This window comes from Chlamydotis macqueenii, chromosome 2 (assembly GCF_036417535.1).
Source record: "Chlamydotis macqueenii isolate bChlMac1 chromosome 2, bChlMac1.mat, whole genome shotgun sequence".
NCBI classification, from domain to species: domain Eukaryota; kingdom Metazoa; phylum Chordata; class Aves; order Otidiformes; family Otididae; genus Chlamydotis; species Chlamydotis macqueenii.
Genome location: NC_141557.1, coordinates 21,154,588 through 21,177,231, shown reverse-complemented (window position 1 = coordinate 21,177,231; position 22,644 = coordinate 21,154,588). Strand labels below are relative to the sequence as shown.

Genomic DNA, 22,644 nt, shown 5'->3' with positions numbered 1-22,644 from the left:
ATTAAAGGTAATAGGGTAATTATGACAACTCCACTGCCCTTTACAATGTGCTCTAGAAAGTTTAATGATGTGTTTCTGGATGGTTTTTGTGTTGTTTACACACTGCTCTGCCTTGTAATTTCTGTTAGTGCCAGTCGCTGTAGCTTTCAAAGAGTTTGGCTTGGCATATTTTCCTTGAATCCAGATGAAGGATTTGCATGGAGTGACGGCTCTCCAGTAAGTATTTTAATTTTTCATCAAATCTTTTTGCTTAAGCTGATACACAAGCTTTTCAAGTTTTTACTGTTATCCTCTTCAAAGAGAACACTAACCCTGCAAACATTTACATGGCTGTTAACCTTTGTTATCATGAGAAAAATCACAGCAACACATCTGAATTCACGGAAATCATCTGTATCTCATAATATTCTGTAACTTTCTGCACAGCACTCCAAGATATTTTCTCTTCCAAGAACATAGTATGAACATATAATGTTGGAATATAAAAATTGGTTGTCCTAGACCTTGTATCTTATTTCTGGCAGTGGCCAGAAGCATCTTAAGAGCTAATCAAACAGCAAGCATATTTCCCAGTATACTCCCGCATCCCCCAGTAAGTGATACTCAGGGTCTTTCAGAACCAGAGCTCAAATCTGTAATCTTAATTTATTTATTTCCATGAGTTTATCCAGTCATCTCTTGAGCCCATGTAAATATCCACAAACATGTGAAATGTCCCTGCAGGATTCCACTGCCTATTACCTTCTCTTTTCTCCTACTCTCTGTTTCCTGTTTTTTAACTCAAGCAAGGACCTTTCTTCTTATATTTTTGCACATTAGTTTCCTTAAAAGTTTTGGGAAGAGATTTTGTTAAGAACTTTTTGAAAATCCCAAGTAGGTTATATCAAATGGCTCTCCCCTTTTGGATGTTAGTTTCTTCAGAAGTAACTTCACTAGGTTTATAGGACACGACCTCCCTCCCAAAAGCCAGGCTCCCACCCTCATTAACCTCAGGGAAGGGAAGCTTTGAATGCTGGATTGACGCATGATATGGTCACTGCCACCAGACGGCTATTGGACAACATAATTTTGAATCAGATCACAGTTTGTGAAGTGAAAACTACCTTGTCTGCACATGATTAGCATTGAGTGGGATGGGGGTGAAGTTCTTAGCTAGGTGAAATTCAGTAAAAACAGTCCATTTGCCTGTTTCTATTCTGGTTGTGTCTAGGGTGTGAGGCACAAATGAGAAAAAGCCCTCCATGGCAAGACAGCCCAATTGCCTGATCACTGACATCATTGCCTCACAGATAAAATTCTTACACCTCTCGCTTTCCCTATATTTGCATCTCTTTTTAGTGAGAGAAAGAATCTTTCAGACAAATCCGGTTTGGTTTATTTTGCCAATGGAGAGTAAAACTGTAGAAAGAGATTAAAAGAGTAATGAAGATGATTTTTTCTATAGGTTAGGTACACAAACTGGGATGACAGTCCAAGAAATTCAGGAGGACACAAGTTCTGCGGCGTGCTCAATGGTGGGAGTTATTCTAAGCGATGGCTTCTTTCGGTCTGTGAAGTACAGCTTGACTGGATTTGTCAAATAAAGAAAGGTAGATTTACACTTCTCTTTAAACAAGAAGCATAATAACCTTATAAGTAGTTGCTTTCTAGTGTAAGTTGCTGGAAAAAGACACAAAATTTTGAAAACTACTTTTTTCCAAGTAGAGTTCAAGAGCATTAGGTAATATAATAGGGGCCAGGATTTTTCTATGATAGATGATGAGAATAAATAAATGTATTTCTTCACGTAAATTAGGATGTATAAATAAACCATGTGTCTGCAAGGGTTTCATATTGCAAACTTATGGAATACTAGGAATTTTGTTTTTATGTTTGTCATGTAGGTAGTAAGGAGTTGTGAATTCTTTACAATATTGGCTTTTACACTAACAAGGGTAAAGCTAAAAAACAAATACAGTATGTTTGTACACCAAACATGTTTTTGCCTTGAGATTTGACTGTATTTATAGCAAATTATGGGCAGTTAAAATGGATTGGAGGAGGTGATGGGAGACGGATGGAAACAGGTTTTATTCTGTGTTTCTGCAGTCCTCTGGCCCCACAGTAAGGCTGAACCATCCGGGGCTGGCTAAGCCACTGCAGTTTCCCATGGTGTGGGTAGCAGAGGGGTTGATCAGCTCAGGCACATCACTTGCCAGGCAACCCAGGAGGCCATAGAGGGTAGCCACAGGGAGCTGCACAGCCCTGGGGATGCCAGCTTTCCTGCCTGATATCCACCAGAATTTTGGAGAGTATTGAAATATTTGCATGGAATATTTTAATTCTGTCTGATCAGACTTTTTTTTTCCAAAGCAAAATATTCCAGCGGAAAAACATTCTGCTGCCTGCAGAAATTGTATGAAGCCATTTCATACAAGAGAAGGCTTTGGTCTCACAGTTGTGTTGGTAGGTTTGACAGTTGACACTGAGGCTGGTCATAGGTATAATAATATGGTTAAGGACAATTGATGAAATGGGCCTGAAGCAGTGCTCCAAGTTCTCCTTTAATATTATTCAGGATTCATCTACTTTTGGAAAAGCAATGGTTCAAATCAGTGGCATTCCTTTTTCTATCAGAATCACAAAAGACTTACAGTCACTATATATATTGTTATAATGCCTTTTGCTTATGAATATTTGAGACTGAGATTATATTATAGAGCTAAAGTAAACCTCGTAGACATTTTCTCCCTCTTATTAAAAAGACCCCTCTGGAGGATTATGATATGTCCACTGATGGATCAGTAAAGGGTCTGTAAAACCAAAGTTTAAAGTGTTTCAGATAAATCTACTTGGCTTACAGACTGGAAGAACAATTTTCCCTTACAGTGCTCTGCACAGGAATGTGATTCAGTCAAAGCTATGACTTTGCTGGCATGAAGCACAGCTTATGATACAAAAGTATAAGTAGACGACCATGCATATTGCATAATGTGTAGCTGAAATGTGTGGTTAAGTTTGCTTTCTAGTCAATGGCAAAGTGCAGAATCCTGCTCTGTTCCTTTCTCTGCTCCTTGCAGTTAGTCACAAGCTACATTGTAAAACATGCTACAGAGATGCATTACGCCTTCTGTTCCTTGTTCTGCAGGAGTACCATTAAAATCTGAACCACCGGATACATATGGTAGGTTTTTGCATACATTTATTCATCTTGTTCATTGCATTTTATCAAAATTGTTATTCTAAAATGAGCTTTTGTGTTCTACATATACAGAATTTAAGGCTACCTTATTTATCTTCCAGTATATAAAACCACTGCGGATGGATGGGTCATATGTGAAGATAAGCTATATTACATCAGCAAAGAACAGGTCTCCATGGAAAAAGCCCAAGAGTTTTGCAGGATGAATTCCGCAGACTTGGCTGTTGTTAATAGTAATAGTGAGAGGAGGTTCCTACAGAGAGTGCTAAGAGAAAATGTAAGAATCTATATAAACTGACAGCCTAAAGTAGAAATGCTTTTGACAATCTGCTCACAAAACTTGAATTGCCACAGTAGTAGAGCCACCCGCATTTCCACTAACGAAATCTACCTGAGATGAGCTCTATGAAGTTCCCCCCTAAAAGCACCCTTTTGTCCCATGGCGTTTGGTCTCTCCTGCTCTACAGCAGCTGTGCTGAGGCGGTGAGGCAAGCCAGTGGGCAAACTGACGTGGGAAGGTGACAGCTGGGCTGGCTTGGGAAGTAGCCAGTGCGAGGGGGAGGCTTGAGGTTGGCATGAGATGGTGCTGCAGTCCTGGAGGGAGAATGAAAGATGTGTACCAGTTTCTGACTCAAGACCTGCTTCTTTCCTACCCCATCCTAAAGGCCCTCAGCACTGCAGGACTCAGCTCTGATGCTCCAGATGAAAACCTGGCTTCTGTGCTGGAGTGTGTAAACATGTCTAAACACATTGCTGTGCTTAACTGTGAGCACGTGCTTTAGTGCTGTCAACTTCAGTAACTGCTCGGTGGACCTAATCAATGGCACATCCATTTCTGCTGGCTTTAGTTATATTTTTTTTTAAATTAAAATATTGTCTTTCTGTTTGAGGAGGGATCCTGGAGTGAGTCAAGAGGATACTTCATTGGTCTAAAAGTCAGTCTTGATAAAAAGTTTAGGTAAGTTAAGATGACCACTGCATCACTTAACATATAGAAACAAACACAGTCTTTTATGTAGCTGGAGGTACTTTATGTGTTGTTTTCAAGAACTGAAGGCTTATTGTATATAACGAGTACAAAGCAGAACAGAATAGTCCTAGAATATTCTAAAGTCCAATAGCTTTCCCCAAAAAGAAATAGGAAGAAGAACATTTATTCTTAAGTAAACACCCAAAGAAAGGCTTGACTGCTGTACTCTCCATACACACTTTCTCAAGTGTCTGTCAAAGATTTGTCCCATAAATTCAAATGATATTTTACTATGTTGGATTTTATACCCACACACACACACACTCAAAATACGCTCCATACTGTACAGCCTTGCTTTTTAATGCTTTTTATCTATACATTACAGCTTCAGAGAGGCCCTCCAGAATTAGGAAGATGTGTACAGTGAGTACAAAAGCTGGTTCTAACAGAGATTTTTAGGGTAGCCTCTTCAAACTCCTGTTCCAGGAGAAAAGTCAGCAGAAGTTTACAGTACAGTAAAATTAACAAATATTGCAAAAAACCACAACACAAATAAACTCAAAACTAAAGTAAAAGATACTGAAGACTATGATACTGACACTGCCTGCCTTCCCATCTGCTAGTTAGGACATATCTGGGAGGTGAAAGAACATGCTTCTAATCTTGACCTGAAACAGGGTTAGAGGATATTTGAATTTAACCTTTTGTCGTAGTTCAGCCCTGATTGGGACCAGACTACGCAGTCTCTCTCTCACTCCCCCCACCCTCCGAGAGAATAGAGAGAGATAATATAAGAAAAAATGGCTCGAGGTTTGAGATAAGGACAGGGAGAAATCCTTAAAGTTACTGGTTACAGGCAAAACAGACTTGACTTGGGGAAAACTATTCATTTCTTATTAAAACTAGCAGGATAATGAGACAGAGAACAAGATAACCTCCCCCCACCCCTCCTCCCCTCACCCCTCCCTCTTCCCGAGCTTAACATTATCTGTACTACCTTCCCCACTCCGAGCGGCACAGGGGGGAAGAGGGAATGGGGATTGCAGTCAGTTCATTATGCCTTGTTTTACGCCACTGCCTCATAGTCGGGGGAAGAACTCCTCACATTCCTCCCCTGCTCCATTGTGGGGTCCCACCCATACGTCACAGTCCTTCAGGAAACTGCTCCGGCGTGGGTCATCTCTTCCATGGAGTGCAGTCTCTCCAGAACGGCTGCCCCAGTGGGCCCTCCACGGGCCACAGCCTCCTTCAGGCATCCACCTCCTCTGGTGTGGGGTCCTCCACGGGCTCCAAGTGGATCTCTGCCCCTCCGTGGACCTCCATGGGCTGCAGGGGGACAACCTGCTCCACCACGGTCGTCACCACAGGCTGCAGGGGAATCTTGGCCAGGAGCCGCATTACTCCTCCCCCTCCTTCTTCACTGGCCATGGCGTCTGCAGCTGTTTCTCTCAGAAGAAAAGTTCTTCACAACAGGCTGGCAGACGCCTCTCAGAACTTCTTATCATCATCCAGCTCATCTCCTCTCCACCTCTTGCAGCCGGGCTGGGCTGAGTCGGGCCCAGTTGGCTGCCTGGCGAGAGGCCAGAGGGTGAGGCCTGCAAGGCCCACGAGGCCCGCGCCTCCCCCTCTGTGCCTCTGGTCCTGCTCAGCTTCTTCACATCTTCTCCTCTCTTTTATTTTTTCTGTTTTCCCCTTCTTAAATACGTTATTGCAGAGGCGTTATCATGGGACATTCTGCTACCAATCGGCTTGGCCTTGGCCAGCAGCGGGTCTGCCCTAGGCCTGGCCAAGTCCACTGAACAAAGGGGAGCAACTTCTAGCAGTTTCCTACAGAAGCTACCACCTTAGGCCCTCCCTCACTAAACAAAACCACAACACTTTTCTCCTTTAATGCCGCTGTTGAGTGTCTGTAAATCAGTAACCTTAGAAAGGGCAGAAGAGGAGTGCGGAGAGACAAGTCAGTAGTGACTGAGTAGGTGCATGAGTCTAACCTCCTGATTTAGTACACAAATTAGGAAGACAGGGCATTGCTAGGGTCCAGTGAGCATCTCCTTTATTTAGATCAAGTGTATCATCAGCAGCAAGAGACAGATGAGGAAGCTGAACTTATTGCCCACTTCAGGCTGAGTGACCTAAATTCAGAAATATTGATTAAAATGCAGTGTCAACCTCTTCTTTCTTCAATAGCAATGTATTAAAGTAAAAAGCATGCAAGCATAAAGAAAAATCGTCAGTGTTGATACTTCAGAAAGTGTGGGTTTAAAGCTGACAGAATGCCCATTAGTTTCCAGACATAAGACTTAAAAGAAATAACCTACAGAAATATTTCTCTTCAGAGTAAAATCTGCAGAAAAGTATTTTTGTCCTTGTTTGCACTTATGAAAACATCAGAAATGCTCAGACTGAGGAGCATAATATTAACTAGATGATACAATGAAATCAGTTAAGGTAAATAAAAATTTTAATATTTTTCTCTGTATTACATGTTATGGCTAACTGAAGATAGTTTCTGGTATTAAATGATGTCTGATTACTCCTGCCTGTCAAAGGAAAATACACTTGGTGTTTTCTTTTTCTGTTTTGCAACCAGTAATATTTTACATAAATTTCTTCAAATTAGAATGATCAAGTAAGGAGAGGAAAATCTGTAACAGTCCTTCCAGTTTTAGCCAGTTCCCATTTATGCTCATGGACCTTCTTAATTGTGAGATGTTAATTAGAATTCTCATCTCACAATTGAAGTGTATTAATTAATACACTGTATCTTTTCTTTAAGCTGGATAGATGGGACTCCAGTAACCTATGTGGCCTGGGCTCCTAATGAACCCAACTTTGCAAATAATGAGGAAAATTGCGTGGTAATGCTGTCAAAGCAAGGTAAGTAACAAGGCTAAACTATTAGATTTTACTTGTCTCTGCTTGCATTATAACCGGTGCTTTCAAACAACTTCTGTCAACTGTCATACAATCTTTTATGGCTGTTTTCTGCATTTCCTTTCCAGTGACAAGCCAACAAGACACAGTAGGAGGTGTAACCACCAATCATGGAAGAGTCTGCGTCCTTACAATAGGGAGAATTCAGTACCATCTGTAATTTAATGCAGATGTCTCTGTCTGGCTTTAGAATAAATAATAAATTAAATAATACATTTAAATTTATGCAGGGCTTTCCAGTAGTTCTCTAAGTAAAAAGTTAAGTGGGGTCAGTCTTTGCTCCTATGAACTCATGAAAACATTTATGACAGCTGCAGGAAATAGGGGAGTTGAAGGTACAAGCCAATGAGGAGAGGAAAGAGACAAATACAGCTAATGACCTAAGACTGTCTTACATGCTTAAGTACTCTTAAATGTAAATATCTTGCAAACCCTACAGCTAATTCTCCTCTTGGTTGTACTTCTGTAACATAGCTGAGGCTAATAGGAATTCAGGAATATATGTATAAGGAAATGAATCACTCAATTTATGTTTTATAAATAATTCACTCGGTAATCCCACCAGAAAATCTGCCCTTCTATGAAGACACTAAGAACAAGATTCACTTTTCTAAACACAGGCATCTGGTCTGATTGAGATGCATCTCTCCTCCTTTAGCTGTTGATGCAGAAAGGGGCAGCTATCCCACCAGTCCCTGTGATATCTACCAGCTGTGCTTAGATGGTTCAGCATTCCTGAGCTTGTCTCAGAGGATGCTAGACATTTACATGTGGGTGACTGAATTGGACCATAAGGGGAGCATTAAGCTTGAGTTGACAACAAAAGGTAGCTAATGTGAGCTAGACCTCTGAAGTCTCATTATAGTCAAATGGAGATCCCACCTGTGCAGACTGTAGAGGAATTCAGATTACTGTGGTGTAGTATTTAGTTGCCTACATGTAGGTGACTGTAGCCACCCGTGATGTTCTCAAGTTAGCCCACCTGACTGTAAGTTTCCCACAGAAACAGTGCCATATCTGTCAGCTCTCTGTGAGTACCTTGTATAGCCTCTCAAATGGCACTAAGCACATTCCTTCAGACAAATGAATCCTGCCCTAGTTCTCCAGTGAACTGCAGTGCTACTACAGTAGCTCCAGTAGCTTAGAAACCTAGAGTATACCTTGACAACTGAAATGTGGTATTTTAATCCACAAACTGAATTCCTAGATAACATTACGTTATTTTGCGATGTTGCCCTCCAGGAGATGGCACATATTTCATAATGCTTGTTTGTGCCCTTAGATTGATCTGGTATTTCTTATCTCATCATTTTCTGATCCATTTTCTTTTCAAATTTGCTTGCTGGTGTATTTCCCTTGCTGCCTGCAATGTGATGATGCCTTAGCTTGAAAAAAACCATGAACAGGTATGCCCACTGTGGAGAGCCCTGGCTGAGGAACAGAAGGGCCAGGCAGTTCAAATGAAGCACAAGGGGCTACAGCTGTGCTGCTGTTAGAGCTTCAGCTGGCTCATTCAAAGCTGCCATTGTTACTTTGCCTTCAGATCAAGCTGCAGTCTGAAATATAAAACACAGAACACTGTGTTCTACTAAAAAGGGAAAAAAAAAAAAAAAAAAAAAAAAAAAAAAAAAAAAAAGGGGGGGGGGGGCATTTTTTTCCTCATCCTCTTTCTCCTGTAATTCTCCTACTCAGACTGTTTGATGGGTGGGGGGTGGGAGGTGAAGAAACTAGAGTGAAGTTAATTGATGAACAGAGCATCTCTTTTGAGTTACTGGCACTTTTTTCCTCAGTCCTTTATTTTTTTCAATTACTAGACAGTAGCCCAGTAGCTAACAGTACTGAGCAGCTGAAGTCCATAAATATCTTCTGTTTGTAAAAAATAGTTGAGTGTATAAATGTAGTGCGTGACTCTCTTACTCACTTTTACGATCTGAACAGTAGAGATATTTATTGTTATAAATACTATAACATTTATTGTTATAAATACTATAACATCTTGTCTTGCTTATTCAATCTAATTATTTTTAGGCTTGTGGAATGATGTAAACTGTGGTTCCTCCAATAAATTTGTATGTGAAAAACACAACAGTTCTATTAATTCAACGTTTGCTTCTCCATTACCTCCTGGAGGATGTCCAGAAAGTTGGTTTTCTTTTAACAACAAGGTATGTCAACAATTACCTTCAGTAATTTTTGTAAAGCAGTGGAACCTAAAAGATGAACTGCAAAAAATATGCTTTTTATGATAACAAAATAAATCTGGAGGGTAATTATCCAGTTAGCACATGCTGGCTGGATGGCTGGGCTTTTTTGGAGGTAACTATAGACACTTAACTTTGCAGAGAAATACAGTAAAAGTAGATGTATGCTGAATAAATTTCAGAGAACATAGTTTGGGCAGGCTTAAAATACACTGTTAGTGTTTCAGAAAAGCCATCCTCCTGTCCTGTTTTATATATCTATGTTAGAAACTGCAAGTTGTAATGGTCAGTCTTGGAAAAAAAGGCCCTTCAGGTGGAATGGCATAAAGAGAATATATCTGAGCAATCCCTTTGTCTTGCACTGTGTTCCCAAAACTTTGAGTTCAGAAAGACGATGCCAAACTACAATTGTTTTGAGTATAATTTTACATTCAGACATGGTCTGGAAGTCCTCATTGCTGTAACAGAAGAATTTGGACCAATTTGAGTTGAAGCTCCATTTGCCAAAGGTTGTTTTGTCTACTTCATCTCCACTGTGCTACTATTGCGTCCTCAGAATGTTAGGTCAATGTGTCAAAGGATATTTCATACACTTTGGTGGTATGAACAGTTGTAACCGCAGTCATTGGAAGCAGGATAAGGCACAGTAGAGATCATGCCCTGCAGCTTTGTCATCCAAAGCCACATTTTGTTGGTTTTAAATGATCCCTCTGCTATTGCAGGAAGCAGGCAGATAAAAATGTGAAAGTGGATTACGTACTTGAGACCATTACAATCAGTTCAGATGTTACTAGACTCCTGGATTACACTTTGTGAAATGAAAGGGGCTAAGCAGGCAGCTACCTGGGTAGACATACATACTTTCTACTCTTGAGCTCTGTCATTTATTCTAGCCCAGGTTTCTTTTTTTTTTTCTGGAGAAATATACATCCTATAGCTAATTGATATTAGTCACAAACAACAGTTCCCACCTCTGCTAGTTTGAATGAAGTGCTTGCTTTTTTTCTAGTGTTTCAAAATATTTGCTTCCAATGTAACAAGAAAGCTCATGTGGCATGCTGCACGAGATGCTTGTATAGATTTGGGAGGAAACCTGGCTACCATAGCAAATGAACAAGTGCAAGGTACATATATGGGCTCTACTGAAAGCAAAAACCGTTAATATCCCATTAAAGAAACTGCTATCCTCTCCAAAATAGATTACGGTCAGTTTATGTTTGGTTTTAACCCCACAGTGTGAAAAAATAGCTAAACTATTGCATATAAGAAATATATTGTCTGTTTGTAACTCTCTCAGTTGCTCAGTTTTTATGAAAGTTCCAGTCTGTTTAGAGTGTGGTTGCACAGACCCCTCAAACTAACAGACATCTGTATTTTCTCTCTCTCACTGGCAATATGATTTGCTGGAATGCTACATGTGCATACATAGTGGGGAAAGGGACATTTTCTAATTTGCTCAAGAGTTTTCTTTTTGGCTATTTTTTTTTTTAACTTTAATGCTTGTGTAACACACGTTTCCACAGATGCTTATCTAAACATTTAGTTAAAGGCAGATGGGGTCTGTAGTGGGAAATGTTAACCTTTTAACACGGCCCCAGTTCTGAGCTTTTGCAAATTTTCCTGTTTTGGGTAAGTCATGACGAGCTTTCCTTAATGAGAAATCTTTGCTTCCCTCCAGCTTTCCTCTTCTATCATTTAAAGGATGCCATGACTAATGTTTGGATTGGGATGAATGATATCAACGAAGAGTCCACATTTCTTTGGACAGATGGAAGCACTGTTTCCTACACCAACTGGGTTAATGGTGCACCAGAAAGGAAACAAAACTACTTTGACTATTACGACTTTGAAACGTTGACAGACATCACTGTGGAGGTTGTTACTAAAGACATCTGACAGTGATAACTTGATAATGAGTACAAAAAACCGATAAGGAGTGCCTACTTTCTGCTTCAGCTGAGATAAATTCAGACTAGTGCTTTTAATAATAGTTCTGACATTATTTTTCTCATTCATGGAAATGTTTTGAAGCAGCTGTACATAATTGTAGATCAGAACTGAGAAGACATCTAACAGGTACCCTTGTAATTTCTGTAGTCATTAAAAGATTCTTAATAAAACTGGTAAGATTATTTCTTATAGACCTTTATACACCTTTCTTTCAGACCTTGACTGGCAGCAGTGGAAGTCTGGTTCAAATTTAAGGAGTCACTAGTAAATACCAGGTCAAGCTGTTTTTCAGAAACCTAGGAAATATGAACTAATGATATAAGTGCTCAATGAGCACCTCTCTTCTTTTCTCTGCCATCAAGCTTGCACTAGGAATACAGGAGCTTCAGCTCACCACCTTTTTTAATGGCTATGTATCTTCCTCTCTCCTTCAGACAGATTGTGTCTTCATCATGAAGCCAGATGGGAAATGGAGAGATGATAGCTGTGACAATGAGAGAGGCTATATATGCCAGATGAATTCACGTGAGTTCTGTTTAACCCAGTCTCCTAAATGGAATAACTATCTCAGACAAGCTGAATATATAAATCAATGCGATTCCTTTCAGCTTTGAGTCTCATTCTGAGTCTCTCTGGCTTCCAGAGCTCCACCAATTTTAAGACCATACTATTTTTAAAGGACAATTTATTGCACAGAAATTGCTGGAGAGGAACCACTGTCTTAATTGGGGTTTTGTACCGAAATGATGTACATTTGTACATACATGATGTACACTAGAGAAAAGTAAATCAAAACTGATTTTTTTCTCAGTGAAATATGAGGCTTTTAGGCATCCTCTAAAAGTGCAGTATAAAACCATACTCTTACAGTGATCCCTCCATAGTCCTGGCTGTCTCTGAGCAAAGCATTTAATCCTCTCTTAACATTTCTACTGAATGCCATATGACGTCTATTAAAATGTACAGACTCCTGACTGTGGCTTTACTGTAGAAGAATATTGTTTTTTACAGCCAAATGACTAATGAATCTTGATTTCTTCTGCTGTAGAACTGTAATTATGCAAATCCCTACTGCCCAGCCACATAATAGAAGTAGAGAAGGCAAAGCACAAACCACAAAAGAGTTTTGCCTCACCTTTATTACAGCATTAGTAAAACCTGTTCCCTGCAGCCTGCACTCCTGCAGCCTATTCACTCAGCACAGCTAACTTGCTGGGAAGAACCCACTCTCCCTAGAGAGCAAACATACAGTTTTAGGGAGGCATTTTTATCAAGTTTAATCCCAGCTACAGCTGTTCTCTATACATTTAAAATCCCAAGGGTGGAAGAAGACACTGCGTGACTCAGACATGCAGGCAACATTCAGGCAGCCCTCACGGACAGGCTAAGGACTTTGAGTCAAGACTGGGTGAGTGGTAGTCAATTAGCATCAAGTACCAAATTCCCAGGTTGTCACAACAGAGTACAACAGTAAATGCCTTAAATGTCTATCCCTAAATACTTTCCACTAGTGATTTGAAATAGACGTATACTTAGATATCCAGATTTAGTCAAAATATCTTAAAGCACAGGAACTCAAATATCTAATTTATGAGTCTTAGTCTGCCTGAGTCAGGCCTTTAGCAAGCATACTCTCTACTCGAGGGCATCCAAAATTTCACTCTGCTTTTTACATTAACAAATCTGGTTTGTGTTTTAAACAAGTTTCTTCTGGGCTTTTTTTTTGTTTTAGTTTGGTTTGGGGTTTTTTTGGTTGTTTTTTTTTTTTAATTAACAAATTGTTCATGAGCTTAAATAAAAATTTTGACTTATTGTTAATACTGGACATTTTGACCTATTTTTCTGATAGCTTTCATGCTAGAAATGAGCGGTATGTTGTAAGTTTCTGCATCCAGTCTTTTTCTCCATAGTTCCCACAGAGTCTGAAGTACCAACAACAAATCCATCCTCTGGCTTTGCCCGTTATGGTGACAGTAGCTATTCAATCATCTCATCTGAAATGCAATGGGAAGAGGCCAGGAAAAACTGTCAAGACAAATCTGCAGAACTTGCCAGCATTTCAGATGCCTACATTCATTCATTCCTGTGGATCCAGATGTTGAAATACAGAAAACCTGTATGGATTGGTCTTAACAGCAATATGGTAAGTGCTGGACAGATGGGAGGTGCAGGTGCTTGGTGAGCTCTCCTGCTCTTTATAGACCTGCTGGATGCCCAATTTATAACAATGCCAAAGCAACCATCCTCCAAAAGGCTTCACTGTGTATATGCATGGATTTCTAGTGGTCCTGTTAGAGTTACCAAATAATTTCATGTACAAAATGGAGTGAAGAGTCACAGAAAAGGTTAAGCAGGAAGCAATAGATGAAAACAGAAAGCTCTAGAAATGGCAGAAGAAATAAAGATGCAGGTTGAGAGTCACAAGCCAGGATGTGCAGCTATTGTGCAGCAATCATCAGCTGTTCTGAAAGTCTAACTTCCTGCCATATATACAGCTACTTATAACTATTATTACATTAATTAAAGTTATTATGAGTATTAGAGAAATATTTGAAGATTATTTTGGCTGTTTAATGTCAAGTAATCTTTACTCACCAAATGGTTTACAGTCTTAATTCAAATCAGAGTAGAGGGGAAAAATTATCTGTAATTGCTTCTCTTGATAGGGGATTTTCTAAATGATCTAAGATGGTCTCATTTGAGTTTCTTACCATGTTTTAGAAGTTTGTGTTACTTTCAAAAAACCCTCCCCACAGCACTGCACCATTGAACACTGTTCATATGTAGTTTTTGCGTAATTCAGAGCATCCCGCGACATCTCATGGAACAGTGAATGGTGTTTAAAGTACTAGAGCAGCACAGGGCTTTTTTTTTTTTTCCTGAAAAACTCAAATGGACATAGAATACTATATTTATGTGTCAGATCTTTTTTTTTATGTAAAAACCTCTATTACCAGAATTTATTTCTTTTCAGACTGGCAGCTATTACAAATGGGTTGATAACTGGAAAACCAGATATACTAAATGGGCAGCAGGGGAGCCAAAGGAGAAAGATGCTTGTGTTTATCTAGATCTTGATGGTAGCTGGAAAACAGCATCCTGCAATGAAAGCTACTTTTCAATTTGTAAAATATCAGATGGTAAGCAAATGAATGTAATAATTTTAAAGACACACTCCTAATTCCATTAGTCTGTCTAACTCTAGAGACTTTACTCTATCTTGGGATAAAACCCTCAGAGAAGTATGCTTCAAGATATCATCTACCCCCTTGCAGTATATGGAGGTTTGTTCTTTGATGATATATGAATTCAGGGACAGGAAGTCCTCTTGTGCAAATGGATATGATTGTACTGCTTTCATGGTATTCATAACTTTGCATAAGATTAAGCTCTGTCTTCAAGGTATTTTGCTCTTTCTGAGATCTGAGCATAAATCACATTGAGATTGTGTGTAATATAAGTAAGTGCTGTGAATGTGCACAGGCTATGGACCGAAACAACTGGATAAGTTCACATGCAGGTGCCACTAAGCCAAAATACAGGCGAGAGTTTCACTCCCACTCACTTGCTAAAGCTAAAGCAGTTCTGATGTAGATGTAAGAGCCTTGGGAATGTGAATGATACTTTAACTCTTTGTAGAGGTATGCCAAGGTATGTTTGCTTATCGATTCTGTAGAATTGTGTCATTTTCTCTCCTTGAGGTTTTAAGGGTACATAATATAGTCTGTTCCTGATGTGAGATTCAAGATAGATTTTGCCTCTTGAAGGTGGCTTCCAAGTTAACATTTTCAGCCGTACATTTGGTCTGCATATGCAGTGCAAGAACCACAGACCAATAGAAGTGAATTGGAGTTGCACATAGAATCAGAAACAGAGACTGATTTGGCAGAGGTATGCTCCACTGATGGCTCCTTTATATAAAGCAACAACATACACACGCCAGGCAGCCATACAATAGGGGACTGTGGTATCAATGATTCATTAACCTACAACAGCTTTCTGTGTTGTGAGAATGCAAATTTGAGACCTGTATCATCCCTCAGGGTTTGCTTTCCTCACAGTACTGCCAAGACAGTTAGATGCTGCAGGATGTGATTTGTTTCCTTGTCCTAAGAAATGTGATTGGAGAAAGAGATGTTTCACACTCTTGACTGCCTGGGTCTCCTTGTTGTCTGAACTGGGGGCCTGTAGAAATAGTCAGGAGTAGAAGTCCAGGTAGTTAAAGCTGAGTGAGAGAAATCCCACCCTATTCACACACATACCCTACCTCATGGGTTACTCATAATGCAGTATTAATTTCACACCATATGGCTTCTTTAGCTATAGCTCCTACTGATCCTGCTCAGCTGCCTGGAGACTGCCCCGAAGGAGCTGATTTCCAGGCTTGGATCCCCTACCACGGCCACTGCTACTACCTCGAAGCATCAGCTGAGACAAGCTGGGCACTGGCCTCCCTCGAGTGTGCTCGGTTAGGTGAGAGCCTCCATTATCAGCTGAAGAGATTTGTAGAAAAGTTTATGCAAAACTCACATTAAAATGTAAAAACATTGATTTAAAAATAAAATCATTAGAAATACTTTATTTACCTACCAAGCTATTCTAAACCTGCAACAATGAAAATAAAATGATGCAAGCAACTTCCGTCAGCCGTCTCTCCTCCCAGAGGCTGCAGCCTTGCCAGGTGTAGAGCTTCCCATCACCTCCTGGCTTCTGGGGCACCATCCTGGGGGCAGTGGTGGGGGGCACGGCCACTAAGCACCTCCAGGGCTTTGTCCTCTGCAAGAAGCAATGGGGAAGCCAACAGAGCAATGTGCATAATACTTTCAAAAGTTATTGTTTGCATAGACTTGAAAGAGGAGGTCATTCCAGCAGTTGCTTGTGTAGGTTATGGTTATTTGCTTGCTAATGGCTTTCAGGTGCTACCTTGGTTTCAGTGGAAAACATGGACGAATCTGACTTTCTGATCCATACAGTACAACCACTTGGAAAGAAAGTAGGAGGCTTCTGGATAGGACTTCACCGAAATGTGGATGGTAATGTCTTACTTCTAATATTTAATTTTAAAATGCTGTACTAATATGAGAAAATTGAGGATACGTTTAAAAAAACCCGCAACAACAGAGCATCTATTTTTCTTTTTTAATGCATAACAGCAACATATAGAGAGATAAAGTTAATGGCAATAGGATGGCCTTTGCTATTCACTACAGAAACCTTATCTTAGAAGTCACCTGAGCTGGCAGATAATTTACACTAATGAAATGAACACTACAAGGAAGATTCTGTTGCCAGGTGAAGGTGTCAAGAGGAAGTAACAACCTTATAATCCAGCTATGATCCAGGAGGAAAAGGAGCTTTCTGCCTTTCTGACACAACCTTCAAATTTTAGCCAGCAGATTTGTTCTGAGCTGTGCCTTGCCCAGGATATCTCTGCCAGGTTGTTGACTTAAGCCCTCCCATGGTGATAAATGTGGATTACAAAACTAGGCTGAATTCTTTGGCTGACTGCCAGATCAAGTTGCTCACTACCACCCTGGAAATGCTAGAAAAATCTCAGACCCGGAATGCGAGTTGAAGTCAACCCAATAGTCAAAAAGTGCAAAATGATCACAATAATTGTTGGAAGCTATCAATGTCTCCACAAAACAAGCTGATACTGCTTCAGTACACTTTCCTGTAACAAAAGTGTTGCTTGACATGGTGACTTGACCTGTCCCTGACAAGGACCAATCTTTTTCCTAAGTGAGGTAACTGTAAAAGCGAAACAGCTATCAAAATATGGAGGATTCAGGTGTGCTTTTGTAAATTTGCTTAATAACTGTAAAATTATCTATATAAATATCCCTCCCTCCCTCTCTCTCTTTCCCCCTTTCTCTCTCTATGTAACATACGTTGCTTTGATCTACAACCTGCTTCTAGTGGTGGTAGTGGCCAAGTGTCCATGCAGATCCTGGATCCAGCAACACACAGCATGACTGTAGATGTTCCCAAAGCACCAAACAGAGCCTGCCTGTGTGTTCATAACTTTCTGTCAGAGAGTGGTACTGGAAAATTACTCATTTAGTTCACTATCACTCTAATACACAGAGCTGGTGAAAGGGCTGGAAGGAATGTCCTATGAGGAGTGGCTAAGGACTCTGGGCTTGTCTAGCTTGGAGAAAGGTAGGCTGAGGGACAACCTCACTGCTGTCTGCAGCTTCCTGAGGAGGGGAAGTGGAGAGGGAGGTGCTGATCTCTTCTCCCTGGTACCCAGTAATAGCATGCTTGGGAATGTTTCAGAGCTGCATGAGGGGAGGTTTAGACTGGATATTAGGAAGCATTTCTTTACCAAGAGTGTGGTCAAGCACAGGAACAGAGTTGAAATGTTCATGAGATATGTTTCAAACTTTTTTTTTTTACTTTGTATGTTGCTCTTTAGGCCAGTGGTTGTGGCTAGACAATGCTGCACTGGACTTTGTCAACTGGGGGGAGAAAGAGTCCAGTGTGGAGCATCACTGTGTCGAAATGACTGCACCATCTGGTTACTGGGACAACATTGATTGCTCTTCTGAAAAAGGATTTATCTGCAAAAAGCCCAAAGGTAAGTCCTTAGTGACAGAGCAGATCTGTTTACTAGAAACTGTTACAGCCCTCTACCACATGCCTGGAAGTATTTTCTGACAGTTTGGTTTGCTGTATCCCACTTTTCTAAATATTTGTAGGTGCCTGTTTTCGCAGACTGCAAGCTCTTCATAGCACTGTCTGTGCTTACATGGTAATTTGGTAACGTGCTGTATACACCCTAGGTTGAAAATGAGACTTTCAGAAAACTTTTGAATACTTAACACAGGCATTGGTATGGCATCCGTCAACCACTTTTGAAAACTTACGATTTTCCAGGACCTAAATATTATCACAGTCATTATACCCTTGCAACGAGGAATTAATATGAGTAATCAAGCTTGTTGTACTCAAAAACTATACTACTGTCCAACACAAAAAAAAAAATAGCTTCATATTTGGCTTGATTCAACAACTTTAAGTCAGTAATGCCTCAGGAATACTAAAAAGGCCAGCTGTTTGTGTTGCAGTAATAATATAAGGTGTACTTCCCTATTAAATGACTTTCACTTGAAGAAACTCACTACAGAAGCTGTCCTATCAGAATTTCTGGAAAATTTCATGCAATACTATACATGCCAGACTGATATTTCAGAGGTAAAAAATCACAAGTAATACTGCTTTTTTTTCCCCCTTGTATTCTCAAGTGGAGATACAAAAAATATAATTGCCTGAAAGAAAGCACTATCATTACATTCTCTCAAGTTAGGTGCTTAAATCAGTCTTACCTAAAAAAAAAAATAATGGTAGGCTGCATCTTTAAATCTTTCCTTTGTGTACTTTCTTTTGTACTAGCTGTGACATCAGGTTTAATTTTCCAGCTTTTGCATTGTGCATTGTCCCCAGTAAATCACGGGGAACATCTCTGTCCTACGCGGAAAACCTCATTTCCTGTGTAAAACAATTCCAATCTTTGGTTGGATGAAAAGTTGAAAGGACATGATTTCAATATTAAAGACATCACAAGACACAGTAATTCTCTGAAAAAATAATTGAAATTTTGGGCTTAGTTTTTAATTATTTTTCAAGTGTAATCTTTAATTAAAAAACAAACTCAAATGTAACCAAGAAACAGTTATCTCCCACGCACTGTTAATTTCCATGCTTAAATCAGCACATGCCCAGGGCAGTAAATCAGTTAATCCCCATTAAAGATTTACTAAGAACATCTAAATTATATTCCATCCCATACAGTACTAAAATAATAAGGAAGCACTGAAATCCATCCATTGAATTGTAAGATGCTCTGATATGCACATATTTCCTGCTTCAGTAGGGGCTACTGTTGCTTAGTTCCCATAAATTTTAAATTCTGCTTTGCTTTCATTTCATTTTACATTTTACCTTTATAACTTCTCCTGTGGGTAGTGAGTTTGTTTCCAAACTGTAATGTAAATGAATGAAGAAGATAAATGTTTTCTTGACCATTTAGGGAATCCTAATTTGAGTAATTTTTCTTACTTTATAAGAACACCCAGTATGTTTAATTCTTCTTCCTTTCTGGGTGTCAAACATTTTTTGCACCTCTTCAACAACAAAAAGAGAGTTTATAAAAGTCTTTTCTTTCTCTCTGTCTCTCTCTTACACATAGGCACATGGGAAAATTACAGCCTTGATTCACAGGGCATTTTCTAGGGAAGACATTAAAGAATCTTAAGCTTAATTGTAGCAGCAGAATCCTGCTGGACAGGCAGAGCTTCCTAGAATGTGCTATGTGAAATTAATCTCCAGAGTTGTACATCATGTTCTTAGTAAATTAAAGTTAATATTTCAGGAAAAATGTGATAAGATATTTTTAACTGAACATAGAAAAGAGTTTGCATTTAAATGTTGGTGGATATAAAACAATATAAACTTTTAAATTAATATTATAGTTTGGTAAGATTAAGTAGGAAGGTAAAACTGTAGTAATACATTTTTACCTCACTTATATTGCCTTTTATAACAGACACATATGATATTAATGCAATGGTAATACTTCAGGGGGGGGTTTGCTCCTGTATAATTTCAGTGAAATAGTCAAACTTATGAATTCTAATGAAGTGTTATATTATTTTTCTCTGGTATTCATTGAAGTTGAGCCAAGTGGGAGTCCTCTACAGCAAAAAGGTAAGAGCTTTCACAAGAAAATTAACAAAAATCTAAATACAAGTACTTAAATCTACTTTTCGCAAATCACCCTCTTTAAGAGAATAAGTCCTGCCGACAGTTACTTAGATGCATAAATAAATGACTCAGGGTAATCCCACACTGCCTTTCATGTGAACACAAGCACTCACCTGTTCTTGGTCAACTGGACTGCTGCAGGGTTAACCCTCAGCTGACAAGTTCAGCAGTGACCCAACTTGTGACCAACTTTGAGAACAAGCACAGAGCACTTTAACTTGGCTGTTAAAACCTAGGTAGATGTATATGCAAATTTCTTCTGTAGGTATTATTATAAACAATGTGAAATAAAAATATTGCAAAACTAATTTCCAAATAATTATCATCCCGTGTCCATATCTAAAGCACACATTATTCATTGAATTCTGATGAGCATCCACTGCATGCATTGTATGTCACTGTAATCCAGATCCACTAAAAACACATTAGCTTTAGCAAAAGGGACCTTGCTACTGCTCAGCAGTCATTCAGGGCTCAGTTTTGCATCAAACAGACTTCAAGTTCAGGCAGGTGAGACAAGTTGTAGGTGGAATAAAAAATTACTAAGGTTTCTCACAGTTATATGCACTCATTTCAGACAAGGAAAAGAATGAAGAGACTCATCCACCTGTTCATGTCTCTGTTGGGCCACTCAGTTTCTTGGCTATTCTTGCTCTTCTTGGAGCTGGCGTGTCAGCCTATTTCTACAGGAGAAAAAGACAAAACCAACTATCAACAGATTCTGGCAATGAAACACTTCTAAAACGATGTGTCAGTCAGTGACTGAAAAATTGGTGAGGACAGGTCATGTGGCATGTACTAATTCAGAGAAGGAAGATACTTGCTGAAATGAAAGGATGTATGTGTTAAAAGAAAATGTCTAGTAAGGATATCTGTGACCTTAAAATAAATCCCTTTTCTTTTTTTGCACTAGCAGTCTATTTTGTATCACGCATACTTTACAAAATTGGAATTCCAGATATATATTATAGTTTTTTAACAGTCATGTTCAAGAAGTGAGCCCAAGTGAACCTCATGGGGTTCAACAAGGACAAGTCCAAGATCCAGCATGTGGGCCAGGGCAATCTCCAGTATCAACACAGGCTGGGGGACGAAGAGATTAAGAGCAGCTGTGCCAAGAAGGACTTGAGGGTACTGGTGGATGAAAAGCTGGACATGAGCTGGTAATGAGAGCACACAACCCAGAAAGCAAACTATAGGCTGCATCAACAGAAGGATGGCCAGCAAGTTGAGGGCAGTGATTCTCCCCCTCTACACCTCTCTTGTGAGACCCCACCGGAGTACTGTGTCGAGCTCTGGAGCCCCCACCATAAGAAGGACATGGACCTGTTGGAGCAAGTCCAGAGGAGGGCCACACAAATGATCAGAGGGCTGGAGCAGCTCTTCTATAAGGACAGGCTGAGAGAGTTGGGGCTGTTCAGCCTGAAGAAGAGAAGAATCCAAGGAGACCTTATTGTGGCCTTTCAGTACTTAAAGGAGGCCTACAGGAAAGATGGGGACAAACTTTTTAGTGACATCTGTTGCGATAGGACAAGGGGTAATGGTTTTAAAATAAAAAGAGGTAGATCGACATAAGGAATATATTTTTTACAATGAGGGTGGTGGAACACTGGAACAGGTTGCCCAGAGAGGTGGTAGATGCCCCATCCCTGGAAACATTCAAGGCTATGTTGGACAGGGCTCTGATCAATCTGGTTGGAGATATCCCTGTTCCTTGCAGGGGGGTTGGACTGGATGACCTTTAAAGGTCCCTTCCAACCCAAACTATTCTATGATTCTATGAAGACGTTCTCAAGTGGCTTAGGGTCGTAGTTCAGCCCCGACGGGGACCAGACTACACAGTCTCTCTCTCACTCCCCCTACTCTCTGAGAGAATAGGAGGAGATTTGGCAAACAAAAGAAAACCAGAAGGAAAAAAAAAAAACAAACACATGGGTTGAGATTGAACAAAAAAGTAAATTTAACAGTAATGACAGAAGAAAACAAAACAGTGATGGAACACAAATACAGTACAATAGCTCACAACAGATCTCCACATCCAGTCTCTTCCAAGTAGCAGGGGGCCTCCCTTCAGCACCCTCCTCACTTACATACTGAGCATGATGTCAGATGGGATGGAATAGCCCTTTGGCTAATTTGGGTAAATTAACCCCAGCTGTTAGCTAATTAGTTAACTATCCCAGCCATAGGGGCTACCAGCTTCAGTTCTCCACCCAGCTCAGGTAAATATTAACTCTATCCTGGCCAGAACCAGAACACTTAGCAAAAACATTGGTGTAAATAACTTATCAAGAACAAATAAACATGCTGAAAAAGAACTGTAGAAGTCAACTGTTGAGAATGAATGTTCAATAAAGCGTGATTACTATTTAGAACTGTATTCCCAGGACTTTGTGGACACTGCAGAGAAGTTGAAAAATAAAATCTGCCCAATTCTTGCAATCTGCCCAATTCTTGCAATCTGTAACTCAGTCACAAACTTCATCCCATAAGACCAGCACTTTTATTGTTCCTTATAGCTGTATCCTGTTATTCTTACTTATAAAATAGTGCTTCACATACTTATCTCAGATAACTTTGGGTTAGAAAACATTGTCATTTTCATTTTATGCTATGGAAAATGCAGTTCATACCAGTAAAGG

The 22,644-nt window shown here is 39.8% G+C and overlaps 1 protein-coding gene across 1 annotated transcript in view; it reads left to right on the top strand.

The window, feature by feature from the left end:
- Window positions 1-22,442, top strand: part of LOC104482925 (macrophage mannose receptor 1) — a 38,399-nt gene extending 15,957 nt beyond the window's left edge. Inside the window, exons 14-31 of the mRNA XM_086742199.1 lie at window positions 129-216; window positions 1,445-1,589; window positions 3,128-3,163; window positions 3,283-3,458; window positions 4,072-4,139; window positions 6,928-7,028; window positions 9,114-9,250; window positions 10,296-10,410; window positions 10,965-11,161; window positions 11,671-11,761; window positions 13,147-13,379; window positions 14,211-14,376; window positions 15,557-15,709; window positions 16,153-16,269; window positions 17,655-17,816; window positions 19,913-19,945; window positions 20,580-21,797; window positions 22,257-22,442. Coding sequence (XP_086598325.1) covers window positions 129-216; window positions 1,445-1,589; window positions 3,128-3,163; window positions 3,283-3,458; window positions 4,072-4,139; window positions 6,928-7,028; window positions 9,114-9,250; window positions 10,296-10,410; window positions 10,965-11,161; window positions 11,671-11,761; window positions 13,147-13,379; window positions 14,211-14,376; window positions 15,557-15,709; window positions 16,153-16,269; window positions 17,655-17,816; window positions 19,913-19,945; window positions 20,580-20,764 — 2,203 coding nt within the window. The 3' untranslated portion in view covers window positions 20,765-21,797; window positions 22,257-22,442. The remainder of the gene's footprint in view (window positions 1-128; window positions 217-1,444; window positions 1,590-3,127; window positions 3,164-3,282; window positions 3,459-4,071; window positions 4,140-6,927; window positions 7,029-9,113; window positions 9,251-10,295; window positions 10,411-10,964; window positions 11,162-11,670; window positions 11,762-13,146; window positions 13,380-14,210; window positions 14,377-15,556; window positions 15,710-16,152; window positions 16,270-17,654; window positions 17,817-19,912; window positions 19,946-20,579; window positions 21,798-22,256) is intronic.
- Window positions 22,443-22,644: the final 202 nt, after the last annotated feature.